The 17,402-nt window shown below is 37.0% G+C and overlaps 1 protein-coding gene across 1 annotated transcript in view; it reads right to left on the bottom strand.

The window, feature by feature from the left end:
- Positions 1-3,359: 3,359 nt before the first annotated feature.
- LOC112990943 (V-type proton ATPase subunit S1) overlaps positions 3,360-17,402 on the bottom strand; it is a 53,372-nt gene continuing 39,329 nt past the window's right edge. Inside the window, exons 7-10 of the mRNA XM_026113049.2 lie at positions 14,783-15,024; positions 14,142-14,195; positions 8,879-9,116; positions 3,360-4,088 (exon numbers count right to left, since the gene is read on the bottom strand). Of these exons, the coding sequence (XP_025968834.1) occupies positions 3,879-4,088; positions 8,879-9,116; positions 14,142-14,195; positions 14,783-15,024 (744 nt within the window). The 3' untranslated portion in view covers positions 3,360-3,878. The remainder of the gene's footprint in view (positions 4,089-8,878; positions 9,117-14,141; positions 14,196-14,782; positions 15,025-17,402) is intronic.

The following is a 17,402-nucleotide window of genomic DNA, read 5'->3' as shown; positions in this document are numbered from 1 at the left end:
CCCTCTAAAGCCTGGACACTGCCTACTAATCTAGTTGGTTGATTTAGATTTGCATATTAATTATCTAACAGGCCACACTGAAGGAGAGGAGGAAACAACTACTTCAGTGAGCCTTGACAGATGGCATGACATCTTCCTTTATTATCTACATAAAAATACCATTGTTTTCAGTATAATTCTGTTCCATTAGAAGTCATTGCTGGGTTTCCACATGGTTTGTGAAGGAGGTCATTTCACAAGCGGAAAAGCAAACACACCAGGACACAAAGCAAAACAGCATGAGTAGAGGAGCAAGAGGAGTCAGCTGTTTCAGATTCTATCTCCATCTCTACTCTCCCCTACAACAAAGCTTGATGAGTTTCCTCACCACCCATTACTGGGTGGTGAGGAAATACCTTGAATACATTATAGATTCAGGGCTTTTTTGTTTTGGTTTGGTTTTTCTCTGATTTTAATCTTCCTGATTTTTCATATTCAATATATTTTTCAAGTTCTGCTGTAATTTTGGTAGTAGCTGATTTTTTTTCTAATTAATCTTTATTTATGTATTTGAAAGAAAAAAAAGACTACCTTTTCAACTATTGTTCTTTCCCATCATCCGCTCCCAGTGTTTATTAAATTATTTTGTACTTTGTAGAGCTATAAGCTAGCACTCACTGAAGTAAGTGGCAATACTTCTGATGACTTCAGTGAGCTCCAGAGAAAGTCCTAAAGGCTCACACCTTCCTGGCAGAGTTATATTCTTGTTGGAATAACTCCCCAAACAGGCATGTTTTAACAAGTATACCTGTGATTAAGCTGAATTATGAAAACAGAAGCATGCAGATCTAGAAGGCCCCTGACAGGTTGCAACATTCTGTTGGAATTTCTTGAGGGCCACTCCTGTTTAAAAGGCATGAACCTAGCCCTGCTGAAATCAGTAACAAGCTGTCTTTGCCTTTGGCCGTAGGGCAATGCGGTGCACAGCTGCAGGCATTCACACAGGCATTTGGGTTCAGGCATTTCACACTGCCCTGACCTAGAGAACCAGCCAGTTCACCCACTTGTAACAGGGACAGGTCAAGGTCCCCAGAGCCCTGGCCAGCCCCCCAGGATGGGTGGGATAGCACCGGTACACAGTGCCCTTCCTCTGCTGCTCTCTCTCCCAGAACAGGCCCCATGAGAGTGACGCAGCTGCATCCAGGGCTATGGCACACGGGCTTGAGCCACAACCCTAATGGGTTTACATTACAACCCTAAAGGCAACAGGGATATCCCAACTTGTTATAGAAATAGATTATATATCCCCCACCTCTCTACAGGCTGTTGCTATTTGTCAAAGCATTCATACTATCACTGCCACGAGGGAAGCTAGAAGTAAAAAGCTCCTACCCCCCGCAAGCCACCTTCCCTTTCCCCCTATAAAGTGCAACACTAAACACAGCAGATTCAGTCTGGCCCTTTTCTGTGGGCTTCATTTTTATCACATGAACAAAAAACCTGTGCAACAAACATCTCTTCCACCCGACTTGGTATCTTCTGAAAAAGGCCAATCTCTTCCCTATGATACAGTTTCCCTGAAACCCTTTTTTCTCCTCCCCTTCCTCAGAGCCCGGTCCAGGCAAGGAAGGGAGCATACATGTATCCCCAGTGCTGTACAACAGTCAGGACATTGTGAGCTCTAGAAGAGTCCATGGGCTCCAGGGGAGGCTGGACACATTCATGGGAAATAAGTCCACCCAGAGTTATTAAATACCGACACCACCTCTGGCTAAGGAAGTCTGTGAGCTTCAGTCGTGCAGGCTGGGAGTAGGTCTGCAGGAATTATTGTTATACGCTTGCTGTACTTATGCTGCTGCTGCAGACAGGATACTGAGCTCGGTGGCATTTTCATGGTACAGCAGTTCTTCAGTTCTTATATATCATCACTACTGAACAAAATCTGTTCCAGATTTTGCTGAGTCTAGATAAAAGTCATAAGAAAGCTGTCTTCTACAAACCAAGACCTTTTTTATCTCCCTCCTCTCTTCTATCACTTACACTACCATTATGTCAATTTTCAATTAAGTCACATTCACATGACTTGCTTTGAAAAGGGAATTAATAAAATAAGTCCTGTTGTCTCCCGTGGCAACTAATTTTTGCAAAGAATAAGTGCCTTTCTAATACAACATTCTTGTGTAGCTCAAACTACAGTATTCCTCAGGGTTTTGAATAACATCTAGGGAAAATATTAAAGCTCTAGAGTTACCTATCCTACTTTCATGCCAGTGTCTCTTTTGTTTTCCAGGTCAGGATTGAGCAATTCAGGAGGAATAGCTTCAGACAATATTTAATTTACTTCTTTGACTGCATAATAAAAATGTGAGATCCAGGAATGATGGGTAGAGATTATTATCAGTTTAGTTAGGTAGTTGGTTCTAACCATCATTCCTCTGTATCATTGTCATATGACATGGATCAAGATCACAAAAGTTAGAATTTTTTTTCATGTGACCAATTGGTATCTTTTTATTCTGTTTACTACTAATAGAACAAGTACAGTCATATCAAAACATTACAGAAGAAAGAATGGAAATGATATTTTATTATTTCACATAACCTCTTATATCTTTCAAAATAATAATGTCATTGAAAATAATTTTCTATTTTTTCCAAATCAAGAATTAATATGACAAGAATAAAAAAAAATTCATTTTAATTCATAATATGACTTGAGTGATAACATGTTTGACAGACATTGACTTGAACACTTAATTCTCTGTGACAGCAAATAGTTTTTCATAATGTTTAGTAATTCACTGTAGTCAGATCGCCCAGTGAGAAGATGTGGTGTCTTATTCATTGCCAAAGAATTCAGCACACTCTGAATGTGTTCAGGCTTCTGAAATCATTGGGATCACTATAAATATGCTCAGATTTTATCAGTACATTAGCACAGTATTTCTTCTAATGACTTATACACACACACACGCACATATATGTATGTATGCACGCGCGCACACACACACACACAGGTTTTTTTTGTACTAACTTCAAAACTACCCCAAAGATACCTGGAAAAGGAGGAATATTAAGAAAATTACCTTATCTCTTTTAAGGTACTGTCTGCACTGGAACTGATTATAAGCTTGAAGAGTTGCATTAATTATCATGATGTTACATACAACTTTGTGATTAGTTTGGACAGGGTCTTATCTTGATTAGTAACTCCATCAGCTGCCCGTGGCTAAAACAAACACATGAGTTAGTGTTACTCAGCACAGTTCTCAGAGGCATACGATGACTTTAGAGGGAAGATGAGCCTTAGTTTACCCATTCTTTTTTGTGATACCGCATCTGAATAATGTGATATATTTTGAAAAAACTTTCCAAGATCATTCGGTTTAGTAACTTGTACTTTATTAGTTCTCTACATTTCTGGATGATTTTTTCAGGAGAAAACCTGACAAGAAGACACAGTTCAGGCTTCTTAAGTTGTAGCATTAACATGCTATGCTTATTAAAGATCATTTAAAGAGACTTCAGTGGTTTCTATATATAGTCTTACTGAATAAATTATTTATAAATTCTTCCAGTGTATTTCTGTTGTGATATCCTTTCTTTGCCAACAATATTTAATCTGATAGAAGTTCTTACTGGTCTTTCTAATAGCTGGACAGAGTAATAACTTCTATGGTCTCATCTCAGAGCTTTAACAAAGATAACTATTAACAAACTGAGGTAATAGCACATAGAACTATTATTTTTGCCAAGCAAAAGGATCCTTTTATATCTAGTTTAATTATCCCTTTCTGCTATCATATCTCTTTAGGTTATATTTATTCTAAAGTAGAGAGGTTATAAAACTGTAAATATCAGACTAGGAAAAGCTAAAGAGGCATTAACTCAATCCACTCCTATTCTGTCTGAGGAACTGACAGAGCTGGACCTTTGGGATCGTCAAATCTACTGTTTGTTGTTAGCTGCATGATCATGTGGATTCCATAGGCCAGGATCCACAGCAGAACCACAGAGGTCACCAGGCCCATCCAGATTCCAGGAGTGAAGAAACTTGTACAGTCACTTGCATAGGAAAATTGACCGTTTTCGATGTTGAAGCCTTGAATCTGAGAATGAAAAAAATGTAAGTGCAGATAAATGTACAGCACAGACCCTACTTTAAGAATGTATTTGGTCATTACAAAACCCGCACCTATTAATTACCACTCACAGTCAACCCGTTAAAAAAGACTCAGGATCAAATCCTTTGCATAGTGATTTTCCAGTTCCCTTTTTCTCCCAGAAAGTTAAAGACACATGAGTTGTTTGTGCAGAACATAGGAACAAGGTTGTGTCCCCCACTTCAGAAATTTGGGCTACTTTTAAAAGTAAAGTTCCAAATGGGATGTGAAATCAGGTTAGCTCAATGAACCATTTCAGAATCAGGAAACTCAAAGCACTCAAAAACACGTCAGTTAAAGCTTCCCAAATCACAAAATATGTTGAAATATTCTGAGATTTTTAAGTAGCCGAATATTTTTAACAGTATAACTCCTGAAGCCTACTTTAAAATGCATTTAATGATTGATGACTTGTTTGGATGAGTCTGATCCTGGATACATTTTTGAGCTTTTCTTAAATCACTTCAAAATAAAAATGAAGGCTGGTATTCTTATGTATTTACAGATTCTTTGAAATGTGTGTTTAAGGAAAGCACTAAGCATTATAAATCCACTAGTAAACCTTAAAAATGACTGTTTTCCATAAGATTATTTCATTTAAATCACTCCCCTCACCAAGCAATAAGTGATGAAGCATAAGATCATGTATTTCTACTTTTGTATGTTCCTACACCCTGATTATTCCATGCTTTATGATGAATAAACTGGATAACTTTGTGGTAATAAAACAGAATTTGTACTTCCAAGGAAAGGTGTTGGTGCAAACAGCGAAGAAATTGGTCTTTGGCTTGCATACAATGCTATATCGTTAAGCCCTTCAGGTTTGAGTTCACTTCTGGCTCAGGCACCTTAAGGTCAATGTGTATGCAATACATGTGTTAAGAGTGATGTCTTTATTCCCTCTAAGATGCTGATTAACACAACTATTGTCATATGCAGAACTGGCCTGTGAGGCTATGCAGGCACTGTGGTGAAGATAGGTATATAAGTATACAGGTAAAGGTAATTTTGGCAATACAAGCTTTCCTGGGCCTCTTGCAAGAATCTCTCCAAGTCTTACAATGGCAGTTAACTGGCAAATATGGTCTGTTTTCCACTATAGGCCATCACAGAGTTCTGATTAAGGTAAGATTATAGCAAATAAACTTTTTGGCTTGGATAACTATTTGCACACAGTTTTAGAGAGTACAGGTGATAACCAAGGCCTTTGCTTGTTAAGCCACCATTTGGACAACAGATGAGAACATGAATAGGAGTCATGAAATGTAATCTGAAAGACTTATATAAAAAAAAAAACACAGAAAGCTGGTGATGATTTATGTCATTTTGGTTCACAGAAGAATGAAGTTCTGAAAAACAATACATTCCTGTTACCACATTTACGAGAACTCTCTGAGGCACTTAGCAGGTATATTTGGTTTAGCAAGGCGTTACCGCTTCTGATTGAGAGCCAGTAATACTGGGTTTTTTTATGTCAATCCTTTTTTTCTTTTTTTTTCCAAGCGGGATTATGCTTATTGAACCTTTCCGGTGAAAGCTTTAATTGCACATTCTTAAAATGCTGTGTCTACCTTTTAGGAAGGAGATTAAGTATATTAAGGGTTCTTTTATTGTTTTTCTGAAGCTTTATCTCTTTTGTGGGAGTGTTAGATTCTAGCTGGGAGATAAAAATGTGACTTCTAGCAGCATTTCTACCTATGGAAAGTTAAAATACTTAAATGTGGTTCTTTAATTTTTATTCATATAAAAGTCTTTTGATTAAAGACCCCTGTCCTGTGGAGGGTTTAATTTTAGTGTTTGGATCAGCGTCATTTGTCTCGGTTATAGTAGTCTACATTTCCTGATCATTTAGGGCTTTTTTAATGGGATTTGCCTCAGCAAATCCCATTTGATTTGATTTACCTTCAAGTAAAATCTCTGTTGTTTCATTGCCTTTAAAAGTACACTACATCTAATTACTGAAATTAGAAATATTTTAGCCTCAAAACATTTTAAAATTCTTAGCTTCAAAGTTTTCGGCAGTTTCTTTTAAGAACAAAGGGGCTTCTAAACAAGTATGGAAGAATCATAGTGTCACAGAATGGTTGAGGTTGGAAGGTACCTCTGGAGATCGTCTGGTCCAGCTGCCCTGCTCAAGCAGGGTCACCAAGAACAGGCTGCCCAGGACTGTGTCCAGGTGGCTTTTGAATATCGCCAAGGTTGGTGACTCCACAGTCTCTCTGGGCAACCTATTCCAGTGTTCAGTCACCCTTACAGTAAAGTTTTTCCTTAGATTCAGACAGAACTTCCTGTGTTTCAGTTTGTGCACAGTGCCTCTTGTCCTGTCACTGGGCACCAGAGAGAAGAGTCTGGCTCTGTCTTCTTCACACCCTCCCTTATGATATTTATACACATTGATAAGATCCCTCCCTCTTTAGTATGACACATACTAAAGAAAAGCAATGCCTGATGGTAGCCTCCTCTTTAATTTCATAGACTGCTCTGGGATCCTCAAAAGGATAGATGGTATCATTGCAGAACATTCCTTCCTCTCACAGAAAAACACAGCAGTACTGGTACTGTGTACATCTGTGAGTGGTAACATCCTAAGGATAGAGAGCATCCTACAAAGGTTCCTTCAGTGGCAGTGAGTGAGCTAGACCCTGAACTAAAGCAAATGGCTGTATCAGTTCAGTCTAGCTCTGGAATAAGTAATGCAGGGCTTAGCTGTGCAGGTGCTATGACCCGCTAATATAGCAATACTGTTTTCAGGACCCAAATCAGTAAAGTGCAATTGTATCAGCTAGATTGGCACTGGAACCTGGTTTCTGATTCATTGCTTAATACTGACATGAAAATCATTTTCCTCCACGTCAGCTACCAGATTCTGCGCTGCCTACAGGTCTGTAGTCATTGAGCACATACCATGTGCTTTCTTTTATCTTGCAACAGAGCTTGGGGCTTTCCAAACTTCATTCTAGGACAAAGACTGATATCTCAGCTGACTGAGCTGAGATAATTTGGATTTAACTATGTATCAGTGGAAGGAATCTAGAAAGGCATGCTCTAGTTCAGATAAAGCTTAAAAAGTGGCTTCAGATGGTGACTTTCCAGTTTTACTGAGGCTTACACAACAGAAATGAACAGAACAGGATTTTTCAGGTTTAGTTTCCTGGTTAGGACTTAGTGTGATAAAAAGGCCTTCCCCAAGAGAAACTGAGAGCAGTAGAAGAAGCTGCTGCTCCAAAACAGTAAGGAAGCTGGGAATCCTGTTAATTCTACTCTTGATCTAGACCCCAATGAAAGGATGCCTGCTCAAGATGGAGCAAGGCCTCTGTCTAAGCTTTGAGAAGGTAACAGTATCGATGTGTGTAGAAATTCTAAAAAAAGACAGATTGTTGTAAGTGGACTCTTCATAGCCCCTGTACCTAATGATGTCAAAGGCTTTGCTTCACACTTCAAAGAGTTTACTAGGCAAGGTACAGTCACATGGACTCAGTTTTTTTTCAGGCCTTGCCATAAACAATAGCATCAGAAAGAACCTTCACTACATTGCTATGTAGTTTCTCAAAAACAGTAGGATTTGATCTTGGAATCTGTGGATTTCTCCAAAAAGGATGACAAAAATAATGATTCCTAAGGAAGGCTGACAGAGATACTTAGGTCTGGTGTTTTTATGTGACTTAATAATGATTAAAGATATTCAGTTTGCTGCTATTTCAATTCTTCAATTTTTTGCATCCCATCTTCTGTTAGATTTTGATCCTGCAATGGGAGTAAAATAGTTATGGATAGTAGGAGGGGTGGGGGGAAGAAATGTCAGCACTAGTGCTGTTTCTTTGAGATTTCCATTGCTTAAACAGAAATGCCAAATACGGATTTAGATCACTGAGATTCTGTTTGGTATCCAAATCCTAAATAAAACTGTATTAGCATTTGTATCCAATTAACATGAGATCAGATTATCTTTGACAAATAGAGTCTGGCTTGGTATTATTCCTGTCATTTCCATGATCTCTTTAATCAGAGATCCCTTGGTGTGTTTTAAGATATAAATGTTGATGTGCTCCTCCTAAATAAAGATCAATGCTCAACATAATAAAGAAGTAATCATCTACACCTCACATATGTGGTCTATATTACTGCATCACATATACAGAAAAAGTGTATCTCATTCAAAGAAGAGCAAACTGCTTTCCCTCTGGGCCATGTGGGACCTAATATTGCTCCCAATTGAAGTCAGTGGCAAACCTTCCATTAAATCTAATTGCACTGGGCTTTGTTTTTGTCTGTAGGAGTTCAGACTCGCTATGTTATTGAAAACCATAACCACACTAAGCTGTACTTTCCTAGGTAAACAAAGTGCAAAGAAATCAAATAAAAACAAAGTAAGCAGCATAAAGCCACCCACTTAAGAGGTCCATGTTTCCAATAGCAGCCCAATTCATTAAACAGCCATGGGGACTTAGTCATTCTTTGCCTGATTAAGTGCATTTGGTTTTATTGGTTTTTCTTTTCTGTGGACAACTTCATGGCTTTTTTGTTTTTCACAGCTGTGCTTTCACATTCTTACTGTTCAACGACTGCCTTCTCTTTCCCCCCTTATTGAATAGCTCACCTAGGGGGAACGGCTTTTCTTTTACATTTTCCTTCAGGCTGAAATGAAAGTAAGGGCATTATGAATGTATGCCATTCAGCACCTAAAATAGCAGATAATAGTTCTTGGAATTATCTCTGAAATGGCAATGTGTACTCACTTGGAACCTGGAAATGAAAACATCCCAGTTTTTTGCTTCATCGTTGGATGGAATCAGCTTTGCAGGATAGAGATTGCTTGTTCCCACCAGCTGACAATGAAATGAATACTCTGCAGGAGCAGAGATGACAGAAACGTTAAACTTAGCCAACTTTTCATCATCTTGTACAATCTCAACCAACTCTAAAGTGGACCAATTTCTAGCTGAGACTTCATAGAACATGTTGGTCATTAAAAATCTAAAAAGAAAACAGAACAAGAGAGTTAAAATGACAGAAGGGAAAAGTCAATATTCATTTGCTAAAGTAGCATATTTCTAGTTGCATATATCACAGTTGACATTTTGGCTTCCCATATCATTAGGACAGTTCATAAATAAAGAGACTTTGTGAATGTGTTTTTTATGACTTCTTAGAGTTTCATCTCATAAGCATCGTTTTCCACAACTGGGACAGGCAAAGAACAAGTAATTGTGCTTTCATTCTTCAAGGGTCTCCACCAATACAGTATTTTATCAGTTAGCAATAGTTTATAATCAGTGGAGCAGAACCTAAGAGACTGTCAGTAGGCCTGCAGTAGTTCTCAATAAACATTTTACGGGATTTTTTTAAATGGTTTTTATGAAAGGTACAGGCATGATAACCATTTTGAATTATTCTTGAAATTCTTCCTTGGCTTGAATGCCTAAATTGCCATTTGCCTTTGCAAACATCTGGATTGACAGTGGAAGACAGAGTTCTCTCACTAGGGACATGTGTGTGTGTGCACTGGTAGCCCTAATTTCCTAATTTTGTAGCAGGATAGGCATAAATGAATAAAGTCTTTTTGCAAAGGTCTATATATGTGTGATATTGCATCAATTTCAAGTACTTTATAATCATGGGATTTATATTTGTATTGCTATCACTTCAATATGAGCACCTCCCAAATACTCTGACATAGAAATAATTGAGGAAATGATAAATTTTTCTCCTTATTGTATGTTGCTTAACACTTTAAACACTACTTGATTTATTTATTTACTGCTCTATTGTTTGCTAAAGAATTTTTTTGCTAATTAATAAGCACTAAAAATGTAGGACAGGAATATTTTTAGCAATAATCGAGACTTTCTACAAAAAAAGAAAAAATTTAAATATGTCTATCCACTATGAGTGGCACTACATGTGAATTTTAAAATTTGGGGTAGTATTTAAATGCAATTATAATAAGTTTGAAAAATAAAACATTGTCTATAAATGCTGCACAATACAGAATATTGTATATTCTATAGGATATATATATAAAATATTCTATATTATAGAATATTGCTTGTTCATTTAAATCAGTTGCTTTCTGTGGCATATCATCCATAGACTCTAAGCTCAACACAGACAACACTCATTAGAAGTGGCATAAAAATTTGACAGGTTAGGTTATGTACAGTAATTGATCCATTTTTTAATATATGTGGCTTTTGGTTCATATAACTTCATAATTCTCAAGAGTTTCAAAATCCTTGGAATCCTAGAACTAAAGTGTCATTCAGGTGAGAACAGGACTTTTTTTCATGGCATTCCTGATTACTGATTCTAAACAGTCCATTTGATGTAACTTGCCGCAGCAAACATTCCCCACAAACAAAAAGAACCCTTTGAATTATATCTAATGCACATTCAGCAATATTTATGAGAAAATATTCTGTTGTTATAATGCTAAAGTTATATAAATTAAAACATATAGTAGCCTCTATATCAACTGCCAGAAGAAAGGCCTCTCTCCTGAGGTATGGCATAATCTGAACCAAGTTTCTATTGTATCTAAACAGCCATGTTATGGGCATTAGCTGAATGTCTTTGACCTTAAGACAATGCCATTTATAAAAATAAAGAAATTTACTTAAATGTTTGTGCCAACCACAGATGCTGGGTGCGTTCTGTACCCTTGCCAAGAAGACAAGAAAAATGGTAAACAAGGAAATTCTCTGGAGATTTACCATATGAGCAAACAAGTTTTATAAGGCTATGGATGTGAAATATGGTCAAAAGTGACCTTCATAAGAATGCTGTCTCTCCACATTGCACCTAAGACTTAGATTTACACTTTATGCTATTTACAGATTTATGAGAATTAAGATTCTAAGCAGTGAATTAGTTGAGCAAGATTAACATAACATTCCAAGCTTTTATCCTTAGCATTTTATCAAATATCTGATAGTGAAGAGTCTCCAGCAAGCACATGCTTAAGCAGCCATAACTGATAATTGATTTATCTATAATTCATTAAATTACAAAAAAGACATTAAAATTGCAAGGATTAATACAAATACTTCATTTAATTTAATGACTATTTTCTTAGATGAATAGATAGCAAATAGAATGAATACAGTATAGCAAACGAATGACAAGGGGAGGAGAGATGACAAAGATTTTATCTGAAGAACTGAAAATACCTCTTGGTTTTTACAGGAAATGCTGTGTTCATATTAAACATTAAAGTCAATATAGGAAGCAAACTGCCACACAGCCATTGTTTACTTTATGTATTGTGGCACAAACTACTCCTGGTCATAGGCCAGACTCCCTTTGTACTAGATACTATATGAACTATAAATGCCACAATCTTAGAATATTAGTACTTAGTACTTCTTCTATCTTCTACACCACCAAATTTCTCCCAGATTATCCCTTATCAATTGTGGTGTGTATATCAAAATATAAAAGGACTTCTGAAATTATCTTCTCTTTCTGTTGATTATCCCTTTTCTACATGGTGTCACGATGTTGCGCCAGAGGCTGGTCAAATGCCAGTATTGTTGTTCTTACATGCTGCTTTGAGCCATTTCTCCATTGCATTAACAGCTCTTTGAGTTTCAGTGGCAGAAGGAGTAAACATTGTCATTAATTTTATATCTTCCAACCTTATGCTACTTTAGATGAATAGACTATTACATATACTAGCTACCATCTAGTCATTTCTATTTTGCTTTCAATGATTTACTCTATTGAATTTCCCCTTTATTATATAACTCACCTCACACCTTGTATCCCAACCAAACTTCATATAAGCTATGTATTTATTTACATTACAACACTTTAAGGCAAAACTCTGTCCTTAGCTATTTGTATTCACTGGGTGTTACAACCTTATGGGAAGTAAATGTGGTCTATGCTTCCTTTCTCTCTCACCAGAGAGTCAGTCTGTACTTCCAACATTCATACAAGGAGCACAGGGAAAAAGCAGGCAGACTTTGGCTGGCAAGGTGGAGAAGGGTGGCTTGGTAAATTGCTGACAGCTCACAGATCCTCTCTGCAGAAACTCCATGTGCTTACGTCTTCACTGAAGCAGTGTAGGACTACAGCTGGGGAAAAGCCAATTGGAGATACCACGCTCATTATAAGAACTGCTGAGTATCTGTCTGATTCCACTCGTTCTTATATCTGAAGACAAAGAAGAATGATGTGAAACCAATGGTGTTCCACAGCTCAGTCCCCTGCTGTGTAGGAGGGCTTAGTATTTAAGTGGATAGAGTCAGTTCTGCCTACAGATCTTTAGGATGTGCACCTAGTTTCTAGCCAGTGAAAGAGGAAAGATGGACTTGTAAGAAGCTAGTGGGAAAAATTCTATCAAAAGAGGTTTTAATGACATACATCTCTTTCTAGAACTACCAATTTTTTTTTAAAGGCTGGTAACTTGAGTTGGAATCTTCAGACACTTCCACAGAGTTCCAAAGATGACTTAAGTGCTTAAATTTCACTAATTCCAACCTTTGCTTACATCTGATAGAGAAAGCACTTTGCCTAACTGTTTAAGCAGCTCAAATCCATAAGGTGCCCAAAGTTCAGCTTACACTTATAGCTCCCACTATCTTGATGGGGCCAGGACCCTCAGCACCTGTGTCACATATAAGTTAAATAATAATATTCAGCTTAAGCATTTTTGTGCCCAAATCCCCCCTAAAGGCCAATCTAGAGTCTGTCCAGAGAGTTTCCTCAAATTTCTTCTCTCCAGCTGGATCTCACATTCAGGATCATATTAAAGATTTCTCCAAACAATTAATTAAAATGATGAGATTTTAAAAAACAGATGACTAAAGTAAATCTGAATAATACTTATAAGTCCTCATATATGGATATGCGCACTAAGGTCACATTTGATCTTCTTATTCCTGCTGCACCTATCAAAATCTAAGGTAACTTTTTCAAATTCAGAAGCATTTTGTTTCCACACGAGCATCCTAAGGTTTTGAATTTGCTGTTGCATAGTCAAACACAATCTGTGGACTACTTTAATGAAAACAACCCCTCTATGATCTATCAATTAATCAATAACTAGTTTTGTAACACAGTGTCATGCTCCAGAAGATTTTGAAGTGCTTAATGATTCATAATGTTTTCTTGAATTTGTAATTTTACTAGAAAGCATGTTGTTATGATGGGGATGGTCAGTGAAGGATAACCATTCAGGACAAATGTAGAAAGCAATCAGATTCATTCACACTTGAAACAATAGGAATAACTGCCTGAAAAAAAGATAACAGGAGAGCAGCTAAGACCTGGACCGGTATGAGCAAAGAAGCAGAGTGAGAATACAGGGCACAGTTTTGGTGAATCAGGTCAGGCATGTTCACAAAGCTATGAAGATGGTGATGAAAAGCTAAGATTTGATTTGATTGTTATTTTTGTTATTATTGAGAGATGCTGTCCCCATCCACAGAGTCCACTACCAAGAGTGACAGCAGCAAGTTCCTCCTTTGGCTTTTCATCCAGGTTTTCCTTTTCTTAATTCTTCTTCCCTTTTCTTATGATAGGAGAAGCCTGGTTTTGCCACCATCCATGGAATAGAAAAATCAGGAGTTTCTGCATCCCTCATTAGATACAAACTAGCTCCAATAGAGTACATGGGTAATCCACAACAGGACTAAATACAACCCTGGCCATACAAGTAGAGTTCAGCTACTAGAATTATTTACAAATCACAGTTACATTTCCCTTGAGATGGGATTATGGTCTGATCGTATTAGTAACAATAGCAACAGGATGTTTCATAAGCCAGTATCTCAGATGGTTGTTTACCCACACTACTTTTTCAAAAGTTTACCTGAGTATGTTTATATATTATCTATATAAAGACTGCATCATTGTTTTATTGTACAATAAGTCCTCAAAACAGAAACAAAATAATTTTGAAGATATTTTCACTTGTCTCCTCCCCTGTTTTTGTCCTAATTTACAAACAGACTTTGTACATCACAAAGATTTATTTAAGAATAAATAATAAATTACCTTATCTCCAGGCTGTTGATTTCACTCACTGGATTTGTGTATTTTAATGACAGTCTAAGACAAAGAAATATATTTTTAATGTTCGAGTAGTCAGCTTTAATTAGATCATTGTGACATTTCAGTCAAACGGAATATTCTAAATCAACAGGCAATTAAAAAAGTCATATAGCAAAGGTTCAGTACACAGAAAAATATGACAAAACATTTCTACAGAAATAGTTTTTTACCCAAGAGCACACTCTTCAAAATAAAGGAAAACAGAGACCATGTTTCATGCATGTACTTCCAGCTGAATTACTACCTGGGAACTGGCAATACTCCACTTCAAGGGAATTCTACAATGAAATCATCATCTCCTCTAATGTTAGTGGAGATTTGTGTGACTGTAAGATAGAGCACAGAGAAACCTATGTGGGCCAAACACCTTCTTATAAAGAATGTAAAACGAAAAAAGTAGCAAAAATAGAGGCTGCATCTGTACAATTTTTGTATCTTTGCCTCACATCTTGTCTGCTAAGATATCCAATTTATTATTATTTAGAAGAAAATAATTAAATTAGTATTAAGTTGTTGCCACTGCACCATTTCTGATTAGCTTTCAGAATCACGTGTTATGATATGAATCTTCTTGTTCTACTCACGTCGTGTTGGTGTCTGAGCACTCAGAGGAGGAAATGTCCACATTCTGGTTTACAAATGTTATATTCGTCAAATCTATAAAAAGTGAATCGTTGGCCTGGAGGCTGAAATTACTAGCATAAAAAAGGATGCATGTATAATTTCCATTGGTCACATTCAGTGGAGGATATGACGAACTGTCTTCTTCCTCAGTGGCCATTAATTGTCGTCTTAATTTCCATGCCACATCACTTCTTCTAGAAATCTGGAATAACAACACATTTACAGTTCGTTGCCTTTGCAAGAGATGATATTGGTAACTGAATACAGAGTTCAGGGTGCTGTTAACCTGGTTCCCATAGTGAGGTATTCACATCTGAAAACAAGCACTACTAACATGAGGCAAGTAAGTGCAAAACTATGTTAACACTGCTTTGGGATAGCAGTGTCAATTAGCGCTGACAGCTGGAATAAACTTTTATTTTAAAAAAAAAAACAGAAGAACATACTGAAAAAATCTTTTTTTATATTTTTTCATAATTTTCATAATTTTCATCATAAAATTACAAGAAAACTTCATCTTGCCAGTTCAATGACCACTCTCCTCAGTAATGTTAACAGTTCTGACACTCTTCATTTTAACAAGCATGAAAGCAGGCAGGTTATTAAACTATAACAGTTTTATATTTGGACTCTTCTGATAGCTTCTGGAAAAAGAAGATCTATGGTCATTTGGCCAATATGGCAAGGTATTACAAAGAGGCTTCACTGCACATATATTTGTCATCAGGAGGCTTCCAGGAATTCCCTTTAATAGATAATGCCTTCTTATAAAAGCATCCAGAGCTTCCTTGCTAAAAACATTCCCACTGATACTAGTGGTAAAAGTCAGGTGACCTTATTGGACAATACCTTTATCCTATTGTTCATATCATACTCTACCTGATATGGATTAGTCCATCTATTTTAACTCCCATGTCAGCTATGCAACTTTGTAATCTACAAGTGATTTCTGCCCTTGGATAACTTTGGGATGCAAGGAATGAGAGGCATTACAGGAGTTACCAGAACTATAATTATGAGGATCTATTGCCTGAAACCACTTACAGAAGGTTTAAAGATAGGCAAGAACCATTTTTGCAGTCAAGCATCTGTTGGCTAGAACAGAGGCTAAAATACAGCTTTATAACCTGTCTGTAGAGAAGAGCCCCGGAAGATTTTGTCACTTTAATTGCTGCTCGCTAAACACTGCAGGCCATCTGTTATTTACGATATTACAATATGGCTTTACAGATAACTATCTCATTCTAGATACAAAGCAGAATGAGCTGAGATAAAAACCTTTGACTAAACACTCAAATGAAGATTACCATCTTCCTTTCACATACATGCATACCTTATGAATTTCTTTTTAATTCAGAGTAGTGCCTTTTCATCAGAAGACACATTATTTTAAATGAATACCATTTTCTTTGAAAGAATAATGTACAACAAAAGAAAATATTCAACTTTTGATATAAAACTTTTAATCTTCCCTTAGGCTCTCCTGCAATGTAATCATTTTACTTCAGAGAAGAAGAGCTGAAGTCTAAGTTATATCCTGTCTAAGAATTGACTTCACAATGTGGGCCCCGCATATCATCCAAAGAAGGCTCTAAAAACCACATGCTAATAGCTAAAAACAATGCTACATCGGAGACTGCAATTGGGCTCACTTTCACTATTAGTTTTAAGTATGTTAAAACAAAAAGAAAGTTATTAGAATATATTCAGGAAACTACAGCCTTAATTCTATTGCTCTGCTGCCAGTATTTCACCATGAAGCTCTCGCATAAAGATTCCCTTCAGCCTCTGAAAAAGCATATAAACCAAGAGCATTCACCTGTAAAGACGGGGTGCCAGAGACTGAGAAATCTCCTTCTCCTAACTAAGCCTGTTTTAGCAAATTTACCCATGCTGAAGAAGGCAGACAACAGAGCCTGCCAAACACATTTCTACAGCAGCTTTTGTTTCAAACACTCCTATTTGTGATGGAAAATATAGAAAGTCATAGACTGTGCAGCCCAGCCTTTCCTTACTTGCACAACCATAGGCAGGCAGGACAAATAAGCCAAATCAGAGCCTGAAAGCATCACCTCCCTTGAGAAATGCCTCCAAACACTCACTGGCCTGTATATTCACCACTTCACCCTGAAGGTATATTTTTATAAGCCTCAGAAATGTGGCTGAGGTGATTTAGCACATTCAGTCAGGAAGCATTTACTCACAGAAAATTATGCTTTGTGACTGGAAGGAGGATAGGAAAAGCACCCCAGCTGGGCACCTACTGGAGAACTGAGGATGGCAATCACTCCTTCCAGCTGACCTGGAATTTGGAGCTGAGAGCTCCTCCACTAAATCCCTGCCTCTCTCTATTTCAGATATGTATTTTCTTATTCTTTTGTTGCTGCACAAACATGAGTTTACTGCATTAAAATCATTCTCCACATGTTGTATATTTCAGGCTAAACTACAACCAACAAGACACTTCCTTGAAAAATTATTATATTTACATTGAATTCTTGTAAATCAAATTAGGTTATTCCTGAACAATCCATAGTGACAATGTCCTAAATCATTAAACTATATTTCGTTCTGTTGTTT

This window comes from Dromaius novaehollandiae, chromosome 1 (genome assembly GCF_036370855.1).
Source record: "Dromaius novaehollandiae isolate bDroNov1 chromosome 1, bDroNov1.hap1, whole genome shotgun sequence".
Taxonomy (NCBI): Eukaryota; Metazoa; Chordata; class Aves; order Casuariiformes; family Dromaiidae; genus Dromaius; species Dromaius novaehollandiae.
Note: the sequence above shows the minus strand (reverse complement) of the source record. Positions and strands in the feature narration are given on the sequence as shown.